This window comes from Odocoileus virginianus, chromosome X, assembly GCF_023699985.2.
Source record: "Odocoileus virginianus isolate 20LAN1187 ecotype Illinois chromosome X, Ovbor_1.2, whole genome shotgun sequence".
NCBI classification, from domain to species: Eukaryota; Metazoa; Chordata; class Mammalia; order Artiodactyla; family Cervidae; genus Odocoileus; species Odocoileus virginianus.
In genome coordinates, this window is record NC_069708.1 from 10,903,456 (window position 1) to 10,928,078 (window position 24,623).

General features: G+C 41.8%; 1 protein-coding gene across 2 annotated transcripts in view; it reads right to left on the bottom strand.

Moving 5' to 3' along the window:
* SRPX (sushi repeat containing protein X-linked) overlaps positions 1-24,623 on the bottom strand; it is a 140,792-nt gene that overhangs the window by 70,308 nt on the left and 45,861 nt on the right. Inside the window, exons 2-4 of one of the 2 annotated variants that reach the window (XM_020913681.2) lie at positions 13,207-13,266; positions 7,584-7,775; positions 3,543-3,719 (exon numbers count right to left, since the gene is read on the bottom strand). In XM_020913681.2, the coding sequence (XP_020769340.1) occupies positions 3,543-3,719; positions 7,584-7,775; positions 13,207-13,266 (429 nt within the window). The remainder of the gene's footprint in view (positions 1-3,542; positions 3,720-7,583; positions 7,776-13,206; positions 13,267-24,623) is intronic. The other variant, XM_070461921.1, reaches the window with a different exon arrangement.

A 24,623-nucleotide genomic window follows, 5' to 3' on the forward strand; every position in this document is an offset into this window, starting at 1 on the left:
GCCACTTTTGCTCCCCCCAGCCCTTGGTTGGGATGGATTTCTGCTCTAACTAATCTCTAGGTGGCGCAGGGCTAAAGAATCTGCCTGCCAATTCAGGAGATGCTTCCCTGGGTCAGAAAGGTTGCCTGGAGAATCTACCCACTCCAGTATTCTTGCCTGGGAAATCCCATGGACAGAGGAGCCCGGCAGGCTACAGTCCATGGAGTCACAAAGAGTTGGACACGACTGAGTGCACACGCACACAATGTCTGGTAACAGTCCTTTTCCTCTTTTGTCCCTCCAGCCCTTCCTATATGTTTGTAACCACTACCCTGTATTAACGTCTCCTCTGTTGGAAACACCTAGAATGGTTTCTGTCTTCCCAATTACTGATCAATTCAAACTCCCATCTAAATCATAGAAAAAGAGAAGTCAGGAATAAATCTGAGTCAGTTATCTGAGAAATTACTTGGACCCGGTGCTCTAGTTAAGACGGATGTAAGGTAAAGTCCAGGCTGTGATGTAGAAGATGTAGAAGGCTCACATCTTGGGTCAGTCCCCTGGCTATAACTGAAGAATAAGGATGACTGATGCTGCCAAGGGAGACAGTGGACAGTGGTACCATCATGAAGATACCCGTAGGACCAAGGCCAGAGAAGCTGTTGTACAACTGCCCCCAGAGGGCAGCATTCAGTTTCAGTCACATCCCTGAATTGTCTGCCCAGACGCTGAGCTGTCAGGAAGGAGTCCTTGGGGGAATGGGCAGGCGCAGCCTGAGCTGAATGGTTCTTTGCAGGATGGGCAGACCCAAGCAGCATAGGAGCCAGGCTCCTGCAGTCAGCTGTCTTGCCACCTCTGTGCCAGAGCTGTCTCTGGATTTAGGGACTTTGAGCCTAAAAGCCTGGAGACATAGGCTTGGCTCTATGCAATATCAACAAAGTCAAGGCCTTATCTGCAGAAGGGGGATTGGACTAGAATGTTCTGTTAGGCTGGGTCCTGGCAGCTCTAACATGTTATGAGTCAACAGTCTCCTGGGATAGTAGTTTTCAATTACCTGGATTAGTTTTGGAAAAATGCCAGGGCCCCAGATACTCAGATTTAAACTGCAGCCAGAGTTAAAAACCACTGTCCCAGAGCAGTCTGCTTCAACTTTAAAAGAACATAGGAATCCCCTGGGGATCTTCTTACAGTGTGGATTTTGATCTGTCGGGTCTGGGATAGGTCCTAAGAGTCTATATTTCTAACAAGCTTCCAGCTGGTGTTCAAACTGCTGGGCGCTATTTTGCGTTAAAAGGTACTAAGTATTGTGTTGCTCAGTTGTGTCTGACTCTTTGCGACCCTATAGACTGTAGCCTGCCAGGCTCCTCTGTCCATAGGATTCTCCAGGCAAGAATACTGGAGTGGGTTGCCATTTCCTTCTTCAAAAGGTACAAAAAGTTCTTCCCAAATCTGATCTTCCAAGGCAGGTTCTCAACCTTTAGAGCATCAGAATGTCCCGGAGGGCCTGTAAAAATGCAGATTGCTAAGCCTCACCCCAGCATCAACAATCCTGCAGGCCTGGAAATGTGCATTTCTAATGCTTCTGGTCAGGAGTCCACACTCTCTGAGATCCACTGCTCTCAGATGATGGTCCTGAGTCTGGCTGTGCATGAAAACCACCTGGGAAGCTTTTATAATGCCACTCGCCTCCTTCAGCTATCCCACATCAGGCTAACTGAGTCAGAATCTCTAGGGTAAAACCAAGCTGTGTTGTTGTTCAGTCACTAAGTCATGTCCAACACTTTTGCAACCCCATGGACTGCAACCCGCCAGGCTCCTCTGTCCATGGGATTTCCCAGGCAAGAATACTGGAGTGGGTTGCCATGTCCTTCTCCAGGGGATCTTCCCAACCCAGGAATTGAACTCAGGTCTCCTTCATTGCAGGTGGATTCTCTACCGCTGAGCTTCTGGGGAAGCCCCAGGATCAAGGCATGGCTAGGTTCTAAAAGATCAGGTGATTCTAGTAAGTAGCCAGGGTGGGTATCCACTGCTCAGAGATGGGTGATTCTCAAAGGAGGGGTGATTTTTCTCCTCCCTCTCCTCCTCCCTCCAGAGGACATTGGACGATGTCTGAAGACACTTTTGGTTGTCGCACGTGGGAGCTGGGGAAAGATGTCATTAGCATTTAGCAGGTAAAAGCCAAGGCTCTAAGCATTCTAGAGTGCAAAGGACAGGACCCCATGACAAATAATTATCTGACACCAGATGTGCATTATCCCAAGATTCAGAAACCTTGTCGAGAGCAGGGTCTAGCAGAACCCCAGAATCTGCCCCAGATTTCCTGAAGCAGAAGCTACATTTTTACCAAGGTTCCCAGGTGATCCCCAAACTGGAGAAGCACTGTCTTAGATCAGTGGCTCTCTCTTTAAGCTCTTCTGAACACCCTGGAAGGCTCCTTAAAGTGCCAAGTGCTAGGCCCATGTCCAGAGTTTGTGATTCAGCAGGTCTGGGGTGGGGCCCTGAATTTGCATGTGTAAAGAGTTCCAGCAAAGACTTCCCTGGTGGCACAGTGGATAGGACTCCACCAGCCAATGCAGGGGACATGGGTTCGAGCCCTGATCCAGGAAGACTCCACATGCCACAGAGTAACTAAGCTCGTGTGCCCCAACTGAGCCCACACACTGCAACTACCAAAGTATGTGTGCCCTGGAGCCTTTGCTCTGCAACAAGAGAAGCCTGCACACTGTCAACCAAGAGTAGCCCCTGCTCACCGCAACTAGTGCAAAGCCCGAGAGAGGCAACAAAGACCCAGTGCAGCCAAAAATAATTAATTAAAAAAAAAAAAAAAGAGTTCCAGCGAGGCTGCGGCCAAGGCTCCCCAGAACCACAACTAAGAACTACTGCCAACAAATCCAGAGTCAGGTAAGACAGCCAAATCCCTGCCAGTTCAGCCCACTGAGCATTTGCTGATTCCCAGCGTCGCTAACAAAGGAACTATGTCTGTGGGCTGAAAGGCACAGAGCTGCTCCCCGAAGGACCGTCCGGCCAAATGTCAACAACTCTGCTCAATGCTCAGGGCACATCCCGGAACTAAAATAGCAGGATTGCCCCATACCTCTCTCTGCCAGCCTCCAGCTGCCTCGATTGCAATCCAAGAGAGAGACAAGTCATGGGAAAGCCATGAGCTGTGAAGTCAACTCAAGCAAAGAGACTGAGGCTAGGTCTGTGCTGAGCCAGAGAAATAGGGATGACGAGAACCACAGAAAGCAAAACTGGGCCCTTAGGTGTTACACATAGAACACAGGTGCTTCCTTTAAAATCCACTTTATGGGGACTTCCCTGGTGGTCCAGTGGCTAAGACTCCATGTTCCCAATACAGGGGGCCCAGGTTCCATCCGTGATCAGGGAACTAGATCCCACCTGCTGCAACTAAGAGTTTGCATGCAGCAATTTAGGGATCCTGCATGCTGCAACTAAGACTGGGTAGAGATAGATACATAAATAAAAATTTTAAATCCACTGTATGGACACCCCCTGCTTCTCCCAAAGTAGGTGCCTCCTGAGAACTGGTGATATTTTCTTACCAACACAGGTGGCTGGTTGGCCACTCCAGGCCTTGTTGTCCATACACCTGACTGTCCGCTCCCCTTTCAGCGTGTATCCTGGCGAGCAATAGTACTCACACTGGGAGTTAAAGTAGGCACCATCGACACACTTAAACCCTCCATTCACTGGCATGGCAAGGGTAGGACATCGCTTTTCTGAAAAAGAGAAAACCAGAGATTCAGCATGTCTTAGTTTTTGTCACGGAGTTTCAGAGTCCAGAAACTGAAAGCATAGGGGAAAGTTAACTGAAATAAAGCAGATAGAAGTCTGAGAAAAGATGGATGGTGTCACCAAGCAGGATGCCATGGGGCCTTTGGGGAGGCAGACCTCTTCTTCCTATATCCTCCATGCTAACTCCTCTCTGAAGACCCAGATAATAGTATCTGATGCACACTCCCTGAGTTTTTCATATACTAAAACCACCACCAAATGGGCACAATGAACTACTTGATGACCCCAGACCCCTGGCGCCTATAATGTTAACCACCCTGTTACCTCACCATCAATCAATCAAAGAACTGTGCATGAACTTATCTTGTACCCTGAGACCCACAACCCCTCCACACACACACCTGGCCTTTAAACAGGCTGTGATAAAACCCTCCGGGCAGTTGGGAGGCGGGGTGAGTTTGGGCTGGAGCCACTGATTCTCCTTGCTTTGTCCCGCAATAAACCTTTCTCTGCTCCAAACTCCGATTTGAAGTAAGAATGTGCTTCCAGGGGAGAACAGTGAAGGGTGGGGGAGGCAGGACGGGGAGAGGAGGAAGGGGGGCAAGGTGGTATCTCAGGTCAGGTGAGCCTCAGCCCGATCTCGCAGGGGAGCCATGGAGCATGATTGACACCTGAGTCTGCCCTGCCTCCAGGCATGGTAGCTGGGCTTTCAGAATCCTTTACCCATCAGTAGTACTGGGCAGCTAGAGGCTGCCCACGGGGGATGATTTCCCTGTTAGGATGGAGAAAACAGTGCTCTGAAGGAGCAGAGCCTCTTCTTCCTCGGAGGAAGGTCAATTGACGGTACAAGTCATGAAGAGCAACGGGTAGCAGGGCATCCAGGACACCTGGGAGAAGCACATACTGTCCAGGATAGTCACCCAAATGGTATAGTCGTCTACACAGACTGGATCACACGGCTGCAGCCCCCAACCCCAGTTTCCCCAACAGTTAAAGGCACCCACATCAACAGTGTTGTTGCCAAAATTGCATGTATGTGAAACGCTTGGTACACAACAAGTGCTCCATTCATGACAGCGGTCTGGAAAAGCAATGGCATCTGAAATGTGCTTCAATCATGCTGTGCAATGTGCAGTTTCCCAAATGAGACAGAACTTTTCAGGAAGCTCAAAGTCAGCCCCTGAAATGTGCTTACAGTCTTCTCCCCTGAGGCCTGGTGCCTTTCAGGGAATGAGCATCATTCAGGGGGTAATTCTTCCCTGCCTCCCTAAGCTCTACCTCGTGGAGGAGCACTTCTCTCTATTTCCAGTAGTCCAGGGAAGAGCACCTTTTTTTTTTTTTTTTTTGAGAAGGAAATAAAGTTTATTAGAGTGGGAGATGCTGATAGAACAGTGGGCCAACTCAAGGGAGAACCAACATTGAACAGGGGAACTTACTCCACTTTTATACCCAGGGTAGAAGGAGTGGGATAGGGGTCTTGTGGGTCATTTGCTGATTGGATGAGGCATGTATACTGGGTGGAGGGAAGAGTAAGGCAAATACCTTCTCCCTGTGGGGTAGGAGGGGAGACAGGTTATACTGCTCAGGAGGACCTGAAATCCATTAATAGTTACAACATGGGGGAGAGAAGGACGCTAAGGGTCTGGTTTTTCCATTCCTGCATTCCAAGGCCCTCCTTGGCTTTATCTGCTCTTTCATCCTTGGGTTACCACAGAGTCCTCAGTTTGGCTCAGATAAAACTCTCTTCTATTCTATTATAGATTGTTTATTGATTATTTTCATTGACACTGGTGAGGCAAATCTTTTCTTCCCTGCTTTCTCAGCCATTTGCATTTTCTCTTTTATGTTGCAACTGGTTTTCATTTTTGCCCTTTTTTTTTTTTTACCTTTTTTTAAATTAGTTGGAGGCTAATTACTTTACAATATTGTAGTGGGTTTTGTCATACATTGACATGAATCAGCCATGGATTTACATGTGTTCCCCATCCCGATCCCCCCTCCCACCTCCCTCTCCACCCCATCCCTCTGGGTCTTCCCAGTGCACCAGGTCCGAGCACTTGTCTCATGCATCCAACCTGGGCTGGTGATCTGTTTCACCCTAGATAATATACATGTTTCGATACTGTTCTCTTGAAACATCCCACCCTCGCCTTCTCCCACAGAGTCCACAAGTCTGTTCTATACATCTGTGTCTCTTTTTCTGTTTTGCATATAGGGTTATCGTTACCATCTTTCTAAATTCCATATATATGTGTTAGTATACTGTAATGGTCTTTATCTTTCTGGCTTACTTCACTCTGTATAATGGGCTCCAGTTTCATCCATCTCATTAGAACTGATTCAAATGAATTCTTTTTGATGGCTGAGTAATATTCCATGGTGTATATGTACCACAGCTTCCTTATCCATTCGTCTGCTGATGGTGATTTTTGCCCTTTTTTTGTAGTGTTTTCTTTTTCCATTTGCTTACTGATTTGTCGTTGTTCAGTCGCTCAGTTGTGTCCAACTCTTTGTGACCCCATGGACTGCAGTATGCCAGGCTTCCTGTCCTTCACCAACTCCCAGAGCTTGCTCAAACTCGTGTCCATCAAGTCGGTGATGCCGCCCAACTATCTCATCCTCTGTCCTCCCCTTCTCTTCCTGCCTTCAATCTTTCCCAGCATCAGAGTCATTTCTAATGAGTCGGCTCTTAGCATCAGGTGGCCAAAGTATTGGAGCTTCAGCATCAGTCCTTCAAATGATATTCACAATTGATTTTCTTTATGACTGACTGGTTTGATCTCCTTGCAGTCCAAGGGACTCTCAAGAGTCTTCTCCAACACCACGGTTCAAAAGCATCAATTCTTTGGTGCTCAGCTTTCTTTATAGTCCAACTCTCACATCCATGCATGACTAATGGAAAAACCATAGCTTTGACTAGACAGACCTTTGTTGGCAAAGTAATGTCTCTGCTTTTTAATATGCTGTCTAGGTTGGTCATAGCTTTTCCTCCAAGGAGCAAGAGTCTTTTAATTTCATGGCTGCAATCACCATCTGCCTCCCATAAAGGAGGAGCTTGTAGGTGGGCCAGAGCAACATTCTTGCACTTATACTGTGGTTTACTCCTCTGCCCGCTGTCTCTGATGCTGTTCTGTGAGACTCCTGATGGCAGACGACCCTTGATGGTAGAATGTGTCTTGTTTCTCAATCCCCAACACCTTTCCAGGGTTCAGCACTCATTAAACAGACATAACATAGTGCAAAAAAAACCTCTGTTCTCTTCCCCTTTCAAACAGCCAATCACACCCCTCTGTCTGAAATGTGTCATCTTCTGCCATATCTTAGGAACACATTGGCTTCTGCTCACAGAGGAGTTTTTCTCATCACAGCCCGCAAAACATTCAGTAAAAATCCTTGATCTCAGAGCAAAAGAACTTAGGCCCCAGGACGTCCCTGGCGGTCCAGGGGTTAAGACTTCACCTTCCAATGCAGGGGGTACAGGTTCAGACCCTGGGCTGGGCGGGGAGCCAAGATCCCACATGTCATGGGGCAAAAAAAGCAAAACAGAAAACAGAAGCAATACTGTAGCAAATTCAGTAAAGACTTTAAAAATGGTCCACCATCAGGGACTTCCCTGATGGTCCAGAGGCTAAGACTCCATGCTTCCAATGCAGGAGGCCCAGGTTCAATCCCTGGGAACTAGATCTCACATACTGCAACACAGCCAAATAAACAAAACCAAATAACCAAAAAGCCAAATAACAACAACAAAAATGGTCCACATTTTTAAAAAAAATCTTTAAAAAAACAAACAAAGAACTTTGGCCCTGATTGGCCCTGAGGTCCCCACATGGGGCCAGGCTACTCACGTTTGCAAATGACCTTGTCCGACCACCGTTTGTTTGACTGGCAGATCACCTGGGGAGAGCCCTGCAGCTCATAGCCCTTCTGGCAGCGGATGTCACACCTGGTTCCCAGGGTTGTTTTGTAGTATCCTCCTTGAGGGGCCCTGCAGTACACATCCCCGTATTTCACCTTGATGGGGGAGCACCACGGGATGTCTACAGGGAGCAGAAACAAAGGAAAAGGAGAAATAGAAAATGACATCTTCAGAAAACGTGTCTTTTTCAGTCTCAAAGTCCCTGACTGGCTGCATTCCAAACATCGGACCTCCAAATAGTGCCCCGTGTCTTATAAGGTGTCTCTGGGTGGGGAGGTTACGGTCACGGGACTAGGTGTCAGATATATCTGAGTATGGGTCCAGGTTCCTCCATTGGTGGCTATGTGACATTGGACAAGTTACTTAACCTCTCCGAGTCAATACTCCTACCTATGTCATAGGACTCTTACAAGGACTGAAAACAATGCATAGTAAGCAACTAGCACAGTGCCTAGCACATAGTAAATGCTCAATGAATGCTTGTTCTTTTGAATATTTTCCTTGACTAGAGACAGAATTCTCTTGAGAGCAACTGTTACCATTGTGAACTCTAAGCCCAACCATCCATACATGGCAGCAGGGAGTTAATAATTGGTCAATTTAGATTTTTTTCCAAGTTTGTATCATAGTCACTGTAAAAACACAATCCCATCTTAATGAGTGTGGATACAGCAACAATTTCCAGGGTTTTGCCACAGGATATAATTTGGGCTTAAAGTCACAGAACAGTGACTCCCCATTGGGAAGCAACCTCCCTTCTCAGATGTCTGCAGTTAAGCCCCCTTTAGGTAGGAGATGACACCCTTCTCCAATGGCAAAGTTCCAGGGTGTTTTGATTTCAGTCTTGTAGTTGCCCAGAGTACAGCTTAGGGCGACACATACTTTAGGACCTCTCCCTGGGCTTTTAGTAGGTGCTCGCTGAGCCATAAAATTAGCAGGACAAGACTAGCTCCTGGAAAGTTCCCACACTTCCCACTACGCATCAATGGGGACCAGAGACGAGCTCCCTCAAGTCTGTCAGGCTCTCCACACCCTGAACAGGTGTCCCCTCCCTGCAGCTGCCACGCTCCTCACTTTCCCCTAGCACCTGAGCTGTCAGTGGGGTTTGTGCGCCATCATGTGGCCACACAGGGAACTCCCTATTTGACTTGTGTTTCTGGCTGCTTCTCAACCATGAAAACCAACAGTCCTTCCTGTCCAGGTCTCGTGCATAGACTGTTTTCCTTTTTTTTTTTTTAAACTTATGTGCTCTGACATCGCCTTTGGCTAATATTTTCATCATATAATGCTTTGCAGACAGCTGCAAATGGGTGCTAAGGTGCTCAAGCAGAATTTCCTGGACTTCCTGGGGAGAAGTGTTGTCCCAGGCTTAGTCTAGAGCTGATTAAGTTTGACCACGTGGATACAGACTTGCAGGAGCTTACACCAGGCCTCCAGCCCCTCTCTGGAATGAAGTTTCCTTCCTCTGGGGTTTACACATCCAGTCTGTATGTGCTAACATTTTAAAATGAGAAAAATCTGGCCCTGAAGTGAAGTACAAAACAGCAGACTATCTCCAGTATTTTCTTCTAAGTATAAAAGAATTTTTGAACCAATTTTAAATGCTTTAGTTCTTTCTTTGGTGATGGCTCCTGGTAAGCCACGAAGATAAGAGATTTCAAGATCGCAGGTAAATGAGAAGCCTTTGGGGGTATGTTTGCTTAGTACTGTCAAGCTGTGGATATTTCTTCTATAATTAAAAGTCCTTATGATAAATTCTGAAAAAATCCATAGATGCCTACCACTCCAAGACGTGGAACCTATTGGCTTCTATGACTACTAGAAGTGATGTATATTTCTCCCTCCCTTTCTCTTTCTGCCTTTCTTTTCCAACTGTAATAAGAAAGACCACCCACAAGGAAACTCCAAAATGTACTTAGTGTTTTAAAGCTCAAAGAAGCAATTTGTATAGTCCACAAAGGACTTCCACAGTGTTAGATCTTAAAGGTCATCTGTGGCCTTACCTCTTTGTCTTTGTCCTCTTTGCCCCCGCCCCTTTCCCTAACTCCCCCACTACCTCACTTCCTCTAAGTTCCCCTTGTGGACTGCAATGCTTCTGTGCTTCTCTAGTTCCAGTCTCCTCTTCTCCTGCCAACTGGTCCCCTTCACTGCCCTTTTGTCACCATCTCACAGGCCAAACTGAAATCCTGGACTGAGACCTGGGCTCTAGAGAGAGCAAATGAAATCCCCATCGAGGCAGAAGGGTGATGAGGTGAGAAGGAACACGGGGAACCCAGAGGGAGGTGATGAAAACAGTGAGCTGGTAGCGTATGGTGGATACTGGGCAAAGTCAAGAGGACTGGGCTCATATTATCTAAATCTATCATCTCCTAGTAATTCAAAACACTTTTCAGGGACTCAGGTTCCTAATCTACACAAGTAAGGAATCTGATGAAATTATTTTAGAAGTCCCATCTATTGCATTGGACAAAACGTTCATTTGGGTTTTCCCCTAAGATGGTACAGAAAAACTTGAATGAACTTTTTGGGCAACCCAATACAATGTTTATTTTTATTCTGATCAAATTTTATACCACTTTAAAAATGTCCAAAAAATGTCCCATCTAGCTTTGCAGTTGTATGATTCAAATTCAAATTCAAATTATGCCTCTCTGCCCTCCTACCCATCTCACACTCACATCTACCTCCTTACTCCTTCTGACTAATAACTTTGGGTAGTCTCCCACAATCCTTCCAGCTAAAGGCAAATCCTTTTTACATTGTGGGTTCCAATCACAATTCCACAGATTTACAACCTGGAAGGGCATCCAATTCTCTACTCGTTTTTCGCTCAAATGTTGAAAACACTCACATCCTCCAACCTCTGGACTTTGATGTGAGGTTAGGAAGTACAGGGTCTTAGAGTAAACTAATGTCAGGCAGCAGACCCACAATGCTTAGCACACATATTACGGTTGTCTTTTCCACAACTGTGCCCAGGACAAATAGTTAACGCTAGCAGGTACATTACAGAATGATGGGCATATACATGTATCACAAATTCACATATTTCAATACAACCAGGCCATTAGCAGTTTTTTTTTTTAAATTAAGATATTCTAAGCCTTCACCCAGCTAAAAAACAGTGCTGGCTACCTATCCAAAAGCTATGCTGTTGTCAACATGTGGGGGAAAGAATCCTGTTTTTATTTTTTTTCCAAAGGAATTTCTTTTGGATTACTTCCCAAGACAAATCTTTGGAAGGTATTTTGACATTTTAACAGCCCTGCAGTGACAGTAATGAAAAAGTCACAGAGTGACTTGAATTTGAAATGCATGCAAATACCATGAGTTACATGTGTATTAAATGATTCACTTTGCTGTACAGTGGAAAACAAATCAGCATCATAAATTAACTATGCTCCAATAAAAATTAATTTTTAAAAATAATTTTAAAAATAAATGTTTTAAAAAGTGAATTAGCAAAATGTTTAAAATAGAGATTTACAGAAAGGAAGCTCTTATGCTGCTTCAATTAAGACAGTTTATTTAGGAAGAAACCTAAATTAATTCTTCTGGAAAGCTTTTTCATCTCCCTGGGCCATTGTGGAGTTCCTGGGGGTAAGCAGTATCATGTAGCAGACTAAGGAGGAACCACTAGTAAACTCTGGATGTTGAGCTAAAACATCTGGAGTTTAAACCCAAACATAATGTTTGCTAGCTGTGTGAGTCTGGGCAAGTCACCTCCCCTTTCTAATCTGCGGTTCCTTCATCTGTAAATAAGTAATAACAACATATCTCTAATGCCTTCCTCCTCCCCTCCACTAGTGTGAAGACAGAATGGCATTCCAAGTAAAAGAACCAAAAGCCAGGCTTGCCACATTAAGTGTTGGTTACATTTCACATCTTCTTTCTTTTATAAATTATGATTTATATCATAAATTTAATTAAAAAAACACTGAGTACATACTCTGTGCCAGACACTGTGTAGGGGCCTGAGGATCTACAACTAATCCCCTGGTGAATAATGGTTTGCCTCTAAGTTTTATTTTTTTTTTCTTTCCTTTCCTTTTATTTTCATTGAAGTGTAATTGACCTACAACACTATGTTAGTTCCAACATTGTGTACAACATAGTGATTAGAAATTTCTATACATTACAAAATGATCATCACGAGAAGTCTAGTTACCGACTGACAATGAAAACAATTCCCTAAGAAGTATATATTCTTAAATATTCTAAATGAGCTCTGGGGCAAGCACATATTTTGGCCATCTGGTCTACCTTCCATACATCCAATGCTGTGAAGGGAGGATGAACACTGGAACAATGATCCAAGGGCACTACACAATGCCTCTTGTACATGTGAAGGGTCACATGGGTACGCATGTGTTTTAGGAAGTTTTTTTAAAACTCTCAATCAATTAAGAAATGTTAGGAATAGGAAAACCACCTTACTCCAAACAACTCATTAACAAGTCTGTGCTTTGCTTGACTGGTTAATTCCTGAGGCAGTAATACAGGAGCTATGGATAGGAATGAGTATTTGTAGTCACAGGTCATAAGCAAACATGGAATATGGTGGGAAACACACCTGGACATAGGTACCAGTCATTATATTAGAAAGGTTGTTCACTTGTGTAGAAAACAACTGAAGGACTTTCTCCAACCAAAGAATGGCCAGTACTACCCTGATCCTCCTATAAGTCAGATACATCATGACAGAGCAGGGGAGTGCTCTTGCCAAAATATAGACAAATTTTCTGGACAAAAAGCCATGATGGAACTTTATTAAGCAATTTGATTCAAATTATATCTCAAATGTAAAAGGAACTGGATTCAGCAAGGAATAATCTAAATTTACCTTCACTTTTCTCAGGACTCCTTAAGTTTCAGAGAAACAACTCACCAGTAGAAAATATTTATTTATGGACATACTTACCTGAGCCTGCATAGAAGGTTCTTGATTAGGCTTTTTATACCTGCTGGAAGGGGTGAATTGCTGAAAATGTGTAGAGATGGAATTCTTTATCATTAAAGTTTCATTGGTCAACACACTTTACTCATCATTTCAGGAGCCAAGCCACACTCAGAAAGAGCACAATGAAATGAGCTTATGAAAATCAAGTTTTCTCATTCCCCATTCATCTCAGTACATTAGCAGCACTGGGTCCAGATTTGACCTTGGAAGGTTTACTCAGGATGAGTCTGGCTGTAATGTATGAATTAGGTAGAACTCATGGCTTGATTTTCACTTTCATCAGCTAGAGCTTGGCTTTGCAGAAGTAAGGATAGTAAAGAAATTGATGAGAATAAAATGACCACTGGGGTGCTGAAGGGCAGCACTTCAGAGATTTTCAAATGCTTTTAGTTTTCTTTCATTTTTTTTTTTCTGTATTTTCTTTCAAATGGGAGCATATGCATGTTACTTTTTAAACATTTTCTTTTCTGGACAGGGAATACAAGTGAAAATGTGTTGTCTGGTCACTTTATTATAATCGGTTCTGCAGGGCAAGAGGGAAAGTTCTCCTGGCATCAGCAGGTCTTCATTAGCACATAAGCAAAGCATTCACCTTTATATTTAGCGTCTGAATACACGACTTCATCATCTTCTAGCGGTGAATCTCCAGATCCTACAATAAAAAAGAACAGAAACTGCAGCAAGAAAAGCCACATGATATGGATGAATATTTTGAAGCACTGCTTTGGCACAGTTCATGCAAGAGGGGCTATTAGAACGCAGAGCAAGAGTGAAAGCTTCTGTGGCCATTCACAAAGGGACAGGGGACCGCTCAGAGTGAACCCGGCTGGACTGAGATTGCCAGAGCCCATCAAGATGAGCCTTCAATGGTTTGAGAATCACCATGTGTCCACTGGAGTTCTGGACTCGAGATTGAGAGCAAGTCAACTTCACTCTGAGAAGAGGCCAATGAATATGAATTTCATGCCAGCGGAGACGCAGTAAAATGTGTGTGACTCAGGCACAACTGAGTTTCTCCAGCAGTCAAAGAAAATCTGGTAGAACTGGGTGTTTATGGTACCTGAAAATAAGTCCATCTTGTGAAACGAACTTGGGTGGAGGATTAAGGAGGCAAATCAAAAGTCTTAATGACAAAAGAAGTTCAAAGCTGCCTTAGTCTATTTGTAGGAAATGAGGGCTGAAATTGATGACATGGATGTTTGTTCGAAACCTCTCACCCAGGCATGGCTAAAGTCAAATTTCTTGATGAGTCCTGCTACCCTTGAAAACCACAACCTCAGAGAGAAAGTCTGTGTTTAATTTAAAATTTTAAACGTATTTGGAAGTTGGAACTGAATCACTTTTCAAATGTTAACTGTTGAATTCCAGTGAATGGTGATTCTTAACCTTTAGAGCAGTATCAGGCCCCAAACTTCAAAGCAATAATCTTGAATTTTGAGATCTCTCCCTCTAGCCTTCCTCTTCTGATCACTGACTGTTGAATTAGCAACATCTTGATCACACATTTACCAGCAGGGACTGCAACCATCACAGGTAAGAACATTCTCTTTTATGAGTTTATTCAAAGCTCCACAAGAGAAGTGAGTAATGGTCCTGCTCTACTTGTATCCTAGATGAGAGATGGTGAGTGGAAATTAAAAGTGATGAAGACCAGACCGTGTCCATTTGGAAAGGACTTTCCCAACTAGAGAAGCCCAGTTCTGCTTCAGGTTTCTTTACCTGGTCTCTGGCCACCCAGGCAGGTATAAAATTACATAAACTGTTCCTTATTCCATATCAAAAAATGAACACAAAACTCTTCAGGAAAGCAATCTAGCAACAAGAATTAGAAGCCTATATTCAAATCCCTTGATCCAGCAATTTCCCTTCTGGGAATCTATCCCGAAGAAATAATATTAAATATAGAAAAAGAATTTGCATTTGTTGTATACCTGAAACTAACACTGTAAATCAACTATACTCCAATTTTAAAAAATTAAAAGAATTTACAGAGATTTCTTTGCAACATCATTTAAAATAGAAAAAGACTATAAACTGACCGAACAGTCAATATTATGGTTAAATAAACAAAGTACATTCACTGGATATAATATAAGGTAGTCATTAAAATGTTTATAAAAGGTTAAATAAAACAGAAAAGGCTTAGGTTATAATATTAAGTGAAAAATGTGCTGTAACAAAATTATATAAATGGTATGATTTATAATAATGTAAAACAAATTCAAAATAAACAATGTATGGAAAAGAGTCTTTGATCACTGGATGCTCTTCTTTCTTCTCTTCTAAATGTTCCATTATAAACATATGTTACTTTTATAATGGAAAATAGATTTTATTATTCACTTAATGCAAAGAAGTATAGTTTCCAAAATATGTTTCAAACGGATCAGAAGCTTTTAAAAACTTACTGCCCCTCCCCTCCTACCCTGACCCCTTCCCCCAGAATCAGAGCTGAACTGGAAGTGCTCCAGAACTGGTGAATTCTCCAACTCTATATGGCACATTTCTCAGTGTTGCGAGATATGTCTCATATTAAGAGCAATTCCCTCTTTTCAAGTCACCCTGGCCTCCATATAATCTATCTAGGCAGTAAGAGGATCTGGACTGATTCCTGGCTCTAAGCAGAGAAGACAACTGTCACAGGTTGGGCTCTTTGGGAGGTATAATACCTTACAAGATGGAGTTTAGTACCCGCAGTGTTTATTAGGGATCCACACCTCTGAAAGGGATAAGAAGGAAGTATGTTTGGAGAGAGGGAGAAGTCAAGCCTTAAAGTCAGCCCAGTGACAGCTTCTGTGCATGCATGCATGCTAAGTCACTTCAGCCATGTCTGACTCTTTGCGACCCCATGGACTGTAGCCTGCCAGGCTCCTCTGTCCATGGGATTCTTCAGGCAAGAAGACTGGAGTGGGTTGCCGTGCCCTCCTCTAGGGAATCTTCCCAACCCAGGGATCGAACCCACGTCTCCTGTGGCTCCTGCACTGCAGGCGGTTTCTTTACCACTGAGTCACTGAGGAAGCCTGACAGCTTCTGATGTTGGACTAAGATGGCTGGACCCTTCTATCCCTATTTCCATCAGTCATTGGATTCGGCCCACCTCGAGGATATGAACTTGGGTGAAGCACTCCCAACAGCTGAGGCAAGCTCTTAAGGGACCGAAAGCTGACGGGTGTCTGAGAATAGCATTACCCCCAGTTGAGACAATCAGTCCTTCTGAAGGCACATCTGATCAGTGCATCTCCGTGACCATCACAAAAACACTCACAGAGAATCAACTGGAGATGTGTTAAAGAAGGGACGCTCCATAGAGATGGGACGGGACTGAGACCTACTGGAGAGATAGGGCACCTAGGGTGCACAGCCCCACTTTACCAGGACAGCAGCATTCTAAGACAGAGTCATCACATGTTGTTTAATATAGTGAAAAATTAAACATCTAACAATAGGGGCATGAGCAAATTACTTTATATCAACAAACTATTTTATAGCCACTAATCAAGTCTAGAAAATATGTGTGAAATATAACTAAGCAGGAAAGCAGATACTGCAAACTATATACAGGATGAAGTATGAAACTGAATACACACACACACACACACACACACACACACACACATATATGGCTTTGCAGGTGGCGCTAGTGGTAAAGAACCTGCCTGCCAGTGCAGGAGATGTAAGATGTACAGGTTTGATCCGTGGTGAGAAAAATCCCCTGGAGGAGGGCACGGCAACCCATTCCAGTATTCTTGCCTGGAGAATCCCCATGGACAGAGGAGCCTGGTGGACTACAGTCCATAGGGTTGCACAGACTCAGACACAACTGAGGTGACTTAGCATACACATATGTATACATATTATATATATATAATGATATTATATATCTATATATATCATATAGAATATGTCACATATTCTATATGTTACATACATATGTTAAATTTGTTATATGACACATACATATGTCAAATTTGTAATATGATAAAGTGGGATTACTAATCAGTGGGGGGAAAGGTCAATAAATATGCTGAGATTAATTAGCTATACATCATATACAAAGAAAAACAAAAACTAAGTTAGAATTCTATCTTATGCCAAACCAAAGAATAATTTCCAGACAGTTTATAGACCTAAATTTGAAAGCCAAAAATTCGAGGAAAATGAGGAATATGTGCATAAACATGAGGTAGGAAAAGCTATCAAACAAAACTCACAAACCATAACCCATAAAGAAAAATATGGCCACATTTCACTACACAAAAATATAAAACTCCTATGCAGTAAAAGACACATAAATAAAGTTTAAAGACAAGACCTATTCTGGGAAAAAATATTTGGAATGTATATAATGCAGAATTATTATCCAGGATATATAAAGAAGATAGTCCAATGGGAAAAAATGACAAAAATGATTAGAAGTTTTGTAGAAAAAAAAATGACCTGAATTTGAAGCAAATACCATAGAATGTTAACATAAAAAAATCTTCAAGCTCACTGGTATTCAGGATAATATATATCAAGATAACCAATTTACACTCAGGAGATTGGCAACAATTTAACTGTCAAGGCTGTCATGAAACAGACACTCTCAAGTTCCATTGGTACAAATACAATTGTACAAGTAGGCTGGAAAAACTTTGCACTTCATTTGAAACTATCCTTCAAATCAGCCCTTCCATTTCTAGACATACACCTCAGGAATTTTGGCATAAGGCAGGAGTAGCCGTGTGCGAGAAGGTTCCCTGCAGCATTGCCATTAGTAAAAACAGATGTATACAACCATTCCTAGAAATAAATGGAGGTGTATTATTCATACAATAAGAAGCTGTAAAAGTTCAAATGAGTGAACTTGATCTACACAAAACAAGATGAAATCTCAAAACAATGTATGGTTAAAAAAAAAAGCAAGTTGCATAATAAATACAGCATGAGATTAAGTATACAAAATTTTAAAATGCAGAATATAATACAATATGTTTTCTAGAGATATGTGGTAAAATGGATTGGAAAGATATACAACAACTTTATATTAATGGCTTCCTCTGGGCAGGGAGGAAGGAGAAGGAAGCCAAATGCATACATGAGGAGCCACTGATGTCTCAGTTCTTACAAAATATCTGAAGTAAATGTGGAAAATATTAATATCAGTTGAATATAGATGGTGAATACTTTGCTTATATTTGAAATATTTTGCCATTTTTTAAAAGGAAGAGAGGGAGAGAGAAAAGGAAGGAGAAAAGAAAGAAATGGGAGAAATGAGAAAGGGGGCTGAAAGAATACACCATAAATCTCCATGTTGGAGCAGTAGAATTAGAGTGAAAATTTCCACCTTTTTTTTTTCTATCATGTTTTCTTCGTTGAGCATATCATTATGTAAAAATTTATATATATATATATATATATATATATATATATGATAACTCTTAAAGACAAAAAAATGGTGGACTGTGGTATCCAATACTTATGATTAATTTCATGCTGAATGGCTTCAGTTGTGTTTGACTCTTTGCAACCTTATGAATCATAGACCGCCAGGCTCCTCTGTCCCTGGGATTCTCCAGGCAAGAAAACTGGAGTGCATTGCCATTCTCTTCTCCAGGGGTCTTCCCAACCCAGGTATAGAACCCGTATCTCGTGTCTTCTGCACTGGCAGGCGGGTTCTTTACCACTAGCACCACCTTTCACACTACTGCAAGTCCTCACACCCCAAAGCCTTATTACACATCTAAAAGGATGGCTACACAAACAAGTTCAGGGCCAACTGCCAGAAACCAGACTCTGGGTTCTAAGTTTTCTCCATTTGCCTTCACCTGCACACATAACTCCCACAGTGAGCCTTGACCCTGCCTCCAGGGGTGTCAGGGATAAACCACATGTACTGTTAAACCACACATTCAACTTAAGATGACAAGCTCAACTCTGGTGTCACTTGAAAAGTGGTAGATGTTTGCCTAGAGAAAGGAGCCCTCTAGGTCACACCATGAGACAAGTCTTTATAATTAGCTGCTGCTGCTGCTAAGTCACTACAGTCATGACCGACTCTGTGCGACCCCATAGGTGGCAGCCCACTGGGCTCCACCGACCCTGGGATCTCCAGGCAAGAACACTGGAGTGGGTTGCCATTTCCTTCTCCAATGCACGAAAGTGAAAAGTGAAAGTGAAGTTGCTCAGTCGTGTCCGACTCTTAGAGACCCCAAGGACCTCAGCCTACCAGGCTCCTCCATCCATGGGATTTTCCAGGCAAGAGTACTGGAGTGGGGTGCAATTGCCTTCTCCATTATAATGAGCTAAAAGGAGATATAAGGATGGTTTGCATCATCACCCACAAGAAAGCAGTCTCCCTGGCACAATAAAGCAGCTCTTCTGTTGGTTTCTTTGGATAGCTCACTCAAATCCGAAACCAGGCATTCTCACTGCTGATTTTACTTAGAGACTACAAGGCAGACAGTTCAGAAGATCTCAATTCAGAATCCTGGCAGAGATTACTTTGATTAGTAACTCACTTATAATGGTACATCCACCTCCATTTAGACTGTGCATACATGCTCAGTCTTGTCCAACTCTTTATGACCCCATGGACTGTAGCCTTCCAGCCTTCTCTATCCATGGGATTTCCCAGGCAAGAATACTATAGTGGGTTGCCATGTCCTCCTCCAGGGGATCTTCCTGACCCAGGGATAAAACTTGCTTCTCCTATGTTCCCTGCACTGGCAGGCAAATTCTTTACTACAGTGCCACCTGGGAAGCCCCATTTAGATTACAACACACAAATTAATCTCTTTCTACCTTGAACCATGATGACTGTAAGTCAGAAATTCCTCTTTGCCAATAAATGTTGCAGAGATAGGTGTGAAAGCTAGCATTGGCAGATGACAATCACAAAGAAGCCTGCTTAAGGAGAACAAGGTTTATGGGAAAGACTTTCTCCCTGATAAAGGAGAGAAGCACACAGAGAGAAGATTCTTTTGCCCTTGTTTCTCTTTTCCTTCTTTGGGAGCAATTGTGTAAGGATAAATACCTAAAGCTATAGCAGCCACTTTGTAACCATGAGGTAAGATGTCTCAGGACTAAAGATTTTCAGCTGAGGATGGTAGAGTGGAAGGATAAAAAGAATCTGGGGTCTGTGATGACTATAGTGACCTACTAAATCAACCCTAGACATCTTACATCCATACTTCTTCTTCTTTTTTTTATCCATACTTCTTGTTTGCTGTTGTGTAGCCACTCAGTTGTATCCGACTCTTTGTAACCCCATGGACTGTAGCATGCCAGGCTCCTCTGTCCATGAGATTTTCTAAACAAGAATACTGGAGTAGGTTGCCATTCCCTACTTTTTGCTAGGTCAATACTAAATGTCCTTTCAGTTTAAACTGTTATGAATAGCATTGTTTGTTACTTGCAAGCTGAATGCATCCAAACTAATTCACAAATGAACAGGGAATTTACTGCCTATTATTGATAGAAGATCAGTGAAAACAAAATAAATGGATATTCCCCCAAATTCCCAGTTTATATTCAGCCTAAACTCATATATCAACTTCCATAAAAAATGATGACCAGTCTACAAAATGGTTGTCATGAAGGATATAGTAAGATCAAAGTAAAAGTGAAAGTCACTTAGTTGTATCCAACTCTTTGCAACCCCATGGACTATACAGTCCATGGAATTCTCTAGGCCAGAATACTGGAGTAGGTAGCCAGGGGACATTCCCAACCCAGGGATCGAACCCAGGTCTCCCACATTGCAGGTGGATTCTTTACCAGCTGAGCCACAAGGGAAGCCCAAGAATACTGGAGTGGGTAGCCTATCCCTTCTCCAGTGGATCTTCCTGACCCAGGAATCGAACCAGGGTCTCCTGCATTGCAGGCAGATTCTTTACCAACTGAGCTATCAGGGAAGCCCACTGACTAAATTATGTTCAGAAGATCGTACTCACTAAAGCTTACTAAAATAGCAAAGAAGATTCACACATATTAGAAAAAGATTTTCCACAGGGTTAAAATAGAAAGGAATAAAGAGAGAGAGGTTGGCAGGGAAAGAGAGAGGGAGGTTTCCTAGCAAACTCTTCTTTATTTACAAAAGGCTGTTCCCTTTAGAATTTTGGTTAATTGAGGTTTTATTATGACAACTATTAATAAGTCCTCATATGGTTCAGATGACCACTCTTTGGAAAAAATGCTTCAGTGCTTCTTCCACACAAATTCTACACTGACTCAGAAATCAGAAACTTGGTGCCATGTCGGATTCTGTCCCTTAGCCATACCTGGAGCCAATTCCATTTATAATTCTGCTCTCCTTGCAGAAACTTCATCTAAATTAACAGATTTGCAAAGAACTAGTCACTCTTTTTTTCCAAAGTTCAAAGAAAGGTCTTCCTGGCCTGCTAGGTAGTTAATATCATTGAGTCAACAAACTCATTTTTAAGAAATATCTATTATACGTATTAGAATTACACCAGGAATTTAGATTTAAAAGGCTACTAGAGTGCTCATCATCCTAAAATTTTTTTCATTGTGACAGTGAGGAATACAGGGAGCATTCAAGACCAATGGAAGAAGTGGCCAATCTGCTAAACCATATCCCTTTATTGACTGTGATACATGATGCAAGTTGACAGATTTGTTGGATCTGTGTTAGTTTTAGTTCAAAGGGTTGGGTTTATTTTTTTAACTTATTTTGAAGATAGCTATACATTCTTAATGTTTTGTCAGAAATTTTTGTTTTCTCATCATCTTTATTCTAAATATAATTTTATTATCAGAAGTCATCATATTTAATAGTAAATATAAATTTCGTCATTAATTGTATGCTGAAAGTAATGGGAAAATCAAATTCACTTTGCAGTAGAGATCCTTAACCTGAGTCCCTGGACTCCTAGAGGATCAATGGAAGGGCTTTGGGGGAGTCCATGAACCTCGTGTAATTGGACATACTGTCTGGTACATGAATATACTTTCTGGGGAAAGTTTGCTAACTTTTAGTAGATTTAAGAAGGTTCTGTGATCCAAACACTTATGAAGAACCATGGTTTCCCATTATTCTTTACTATGAAGCACATTAGAGTATTTACTAAGGAAATAAGTAGTATCTCCTTGATATCTGAATCTGTTTAGTATGCCAGAGGACAGAGAAATATACGTAAAACAAGGATAAATGCTTAGCTTTATTAGACCTTATTTTTTTCCCTCTAGATTATTGCTGTCCAATGGAACTTTCTACAATGATATGCATGTTCTATATCTATGCTGTACAATAGGGTAACCACTAGCCACATGTGATCATTAAGCACTTGAAATATGGCTAGTACAACTGGGGAATAATTTTTTAAACTTCATTTAGTTTTAATTAATTTAAATTTACATAGCCATATGACTAGTGACTGCCATACTAGACATCATAGGTTTAGACTTAATTTTAAAATATCTAATCTGTGGATATAAATCATGTCTCTAAATGGCTCAGTCATGAGACCCACGTCTAATTTGCCTTGTATACCTAGCAATATGATTCAGAATTGGTAGTTGACAAATGTGGAAGAAGAGAGAAAAGGCTGCTTCATGTTTCTTACAACACATATATCATGTGCCATTATGCTCATATGTCTGGAATGGTTTTATCCCCCTCAGTACAGCTTCAGGATATCAGTTTAAACAGTGACAATACTGGAGATTTGGAAGTTTAGAAAAAGATATTTTGCACTGTTGGAAGCCATAGGGTATTCATTTACGGGAACCAGATGATCTAGTTCTAGCAAATGATTTGCCAAAGGGGCTACACTGCAACTGTAGTAAACACAAAAGGACATGTGAATGGCTTCAGAACAAAGATCAAATACAGGGTACTGCCAGGAAAACAGTGTACAGATAAAGCCAAGAATATGACCATCAAATCCTTTGTTAGGTCAAGGTGGTGCTTCAGAGTACTTTCAGTCATACAACAGGCCCTTCAGTAAAGATGTATCTCACAGATCTTCTCAATTAAACAAGAGTTTATGTCTATGAGACTTGTGGATGTGGCTTTTGCTAATGGAGTGAACTCCAAGAAGATTCACAGGAGACTCACAAAGTGTTTTTTTCTAATTAATTTATTTATTCTAATTGGAGGCTAATTACTTTACAATATTATAGTGGTTTTTGCTATACACTGACATGAATCAGCCATGGGTATACATGTGTCCCCCATCCCGAACCCCCCTCCCACCTCCCTTCCCATCCCATCCCTCAGGGTCATCCCAGTAAACTGGCCCTGAGTGCCCTGTCTCATGCATCAAACCTGGATTGGCGATCTATTTCATATATGGTTATATACATGTTTCAATGCTATTCTCTCAAATAATCCCACCCTTGCCTTCTCCCACAGCGTCCAAAAGTCTGTTCTTTATATCTGTGTCTCTTTTGGTGTCTCGCATATAGGGTCATTGTTACCATCTTTCTAAATTCCATATATATGTGTTAATATACTGTATTGGTGTTTTTCTTCCTGACTTATTTCACTCTGTATAATAGGCTCCAGTTTCATCCACCTCATTAGAACTGATTCAAGTGCATTCTTTTTAATGGCTGAGTAATATTCCATTGTGTATATGTACCACAGCTTTATCCATTCATCTGCTGATGGACATCGAGGTTGCTTCCATGTCCTAGCTATTGTAAACAGTGCTCTGATGAACACTGAGGGACATGTGTCTCTTTCAATTCTAGTTTACTCAGTGTGTATGCCCAGCAGTAGGATTGCTGGCAGTATGGCAGTTTAATTTCCAGTTTTTTAAGGAGTCTCCACACCGTTCTCCAAAGCGGCTGTACTAGTTTACATACCCATCAACAGTGTAAGAGGGTTCCCTTTTCTCTGCACCATCTCCAGCATTTATTGTTTGTAGACTTTTGGATAGCAGCCATTCTGACTGGCATGAAATGGTAACTCATTGTGGTTTTGATTTGCATTTCTCTGATAATGAGTAATGTTGAGCATCTTTTCATGTGTTTGTTAGCCATCTGTATGTCTTCTTTGAAGAAATGTCTGTTTAGTTCTTTGGCCCATTTTTTGATTGGGTCGTTTATTTTTCTGGTGTTGAGCTGCAGGAGCTGCTTGTATATTTTTGAGATTAATTCTTTGTCAGTTGCTTCGTTTGCTATTATTTTCTCCCATTCTGAAAGCTGTCTTTTCACCTTGCTTATAGTTTCCTTCATTGTGCAAAAGCTTTTAAGTTTAATTAGGTCCCATTTGCTTATTTTTGCTTTCATTTCCATTACTCTGGGAGGTGTGTCATAGAGGATCCTGCTGTGATCGATGTCAGAGAGTGTTTTGCCTATGTTTTCCTCTAGGAGTTTTATAGTTTCTGGTCTTACATTTAGATCTTTAATCCATTTTGAGTTTATTTTTGTGTATGGTGTTAGAAAGTGTTCTAGTTTCATTCTTTTACAAGTGGTTGACCAGTTTTCCCAGCACCACTTATGAAAGAGATTATCTTTTCTCCATTGTATATTCTTGCCTCCTTTGTCAAAGATAAGGTGTCCATAGGTACGTGGATTTATCTCTGGCTTTCTATTTTGTTCCATTGATCTATATTTCTGTCTTTGTGCCAGTACCATACCATCTTGATGACTGTAGCTTTGTAGTATAGTCTGAAGTCAGGCAGGTTGATTCCTCCTGTTCCATTCTTCTTTCTCAAGATTGCTTTGGCTATTTGAGGTTTTTTGTATTTCCATACAAATTGTGAAATTATTTGTTCTAGTTCTGTGAAAAAGACCATTGGTAGCTTGATAGGGATTGCATTGAATCTATAGATTGCTTTAGGTAGTATACTCATTTTCATGATATTGATTCTTCCGATCCATGAACATGGTATATTTCTCCATCTATTTGTGTCATCTTTGATTTCTTTCACCAGTGTTTTATAGTTTTCTATATATAGGTCTTTGTTTCTTCAGGTAGATTTATTCCTAGGTATTTTATTCTTTTTGTTGCAATGGACTCACAAAGTTTTAATGAGTTATATATTCAGAAATATTACC